The sequence below is a fragment of the Egretta garzetta genome, unplaced genomic scaffold (assembly GCF_000687185.1).
Source record: "Egretta garzetta isolate BGI_Z169 unplaced genomic scaffold, ASM68718v1 scaffold38, whole genome shotgun sequence".
Classification (NCBI taxonomy): domain Eukaryota; kingdom Metazoa; phylum Chordata; class Aves; order Pelecaniformes; family Ardeidae; genus Egretta; species Egretta garzetta.
Window position 1 is genome coordinate 998,133 of NW_009260667.1, and position 655 is coordinate 998,787.

The 655-nt window shown below is 54.8% G+C and overlaps 1 protein-coding gene across 1 annotated transcript in view; it reads right to left on the reverse strand.

Annotated features, from left to right (window-relative positions):
- The window catches only part of ACTR6 (actin related protein 6), a 10,088-nt gene extending 9,939 nt beyond the window's left edge, over positions 1–149 (reverse strand). The window contains exon 1 of the mRNA XM_035900995.1: positions 11–149. Within this exon, the coding sequence (XP_035756888.1) occupies positions 11–149 (139 nt within the window). The remainder of the gene's footprint in view (positions 1–10) is intronic.
- Positions 150–655: the final 506 nt, after the last annotated feature.

A 655-nucleotide genomic window follows, 5' to 3' on the forward strand; every position in this document is an offset into this window, starting at 1 on the left:
GCCGGCGTACGGGGACCCGACCCAGCGCGCTGGGGGGAAATGCGGTGACTGGAAACCGCCGCGCGTGGGGACGAGAAAAGCAACGCGGGGCTTTCCTGCGCGGGGGTGTTACAAAATGGAAAGGGAGGAGGCTTCCTAAGCTCCACCATCGTTACTCCACCGCTGTTGCAGGCGTGCTGTAATTAACAGCCTTTTCTTACAAAACCCAGCGCTACTGGTGTGCGCTGTCGCTTGGCCAGCTGTTGCTTTCCTTAGGTCTGCATCAAACACTGCATGCCTTTATGGAGTCGCAGAACCACAGGACAGCCCAGGCTGGAAGGGACCTCGAAGGCTCAGCCAGTCCAACCTTCTGTGGGAAAGGGAGCCGAGATGAGGTGATCTAGCACCCTGTCCCGCCACATCTGGGAAACCTGCAGCGATGGGCATTCCACCACATGTGGGGTGTGTGTGTGTGTGTGTGTATGTTGCAGTGGTTGATTGTTCTCGCTATAAAAATAATTCCTTATATCAAGGTGAAACCACACCCAGTGCCGCTTGTACCTGTTGTCCCTTGTCTTCTTTTGTCGTCTTGTGAAGAGGTAGCCACCTTTTAAGTACTGGAATACTGTGAAGTTTTGTTTCCCCCCCCCCCCCCAAGCCTTCTCCAGGGAGAAAA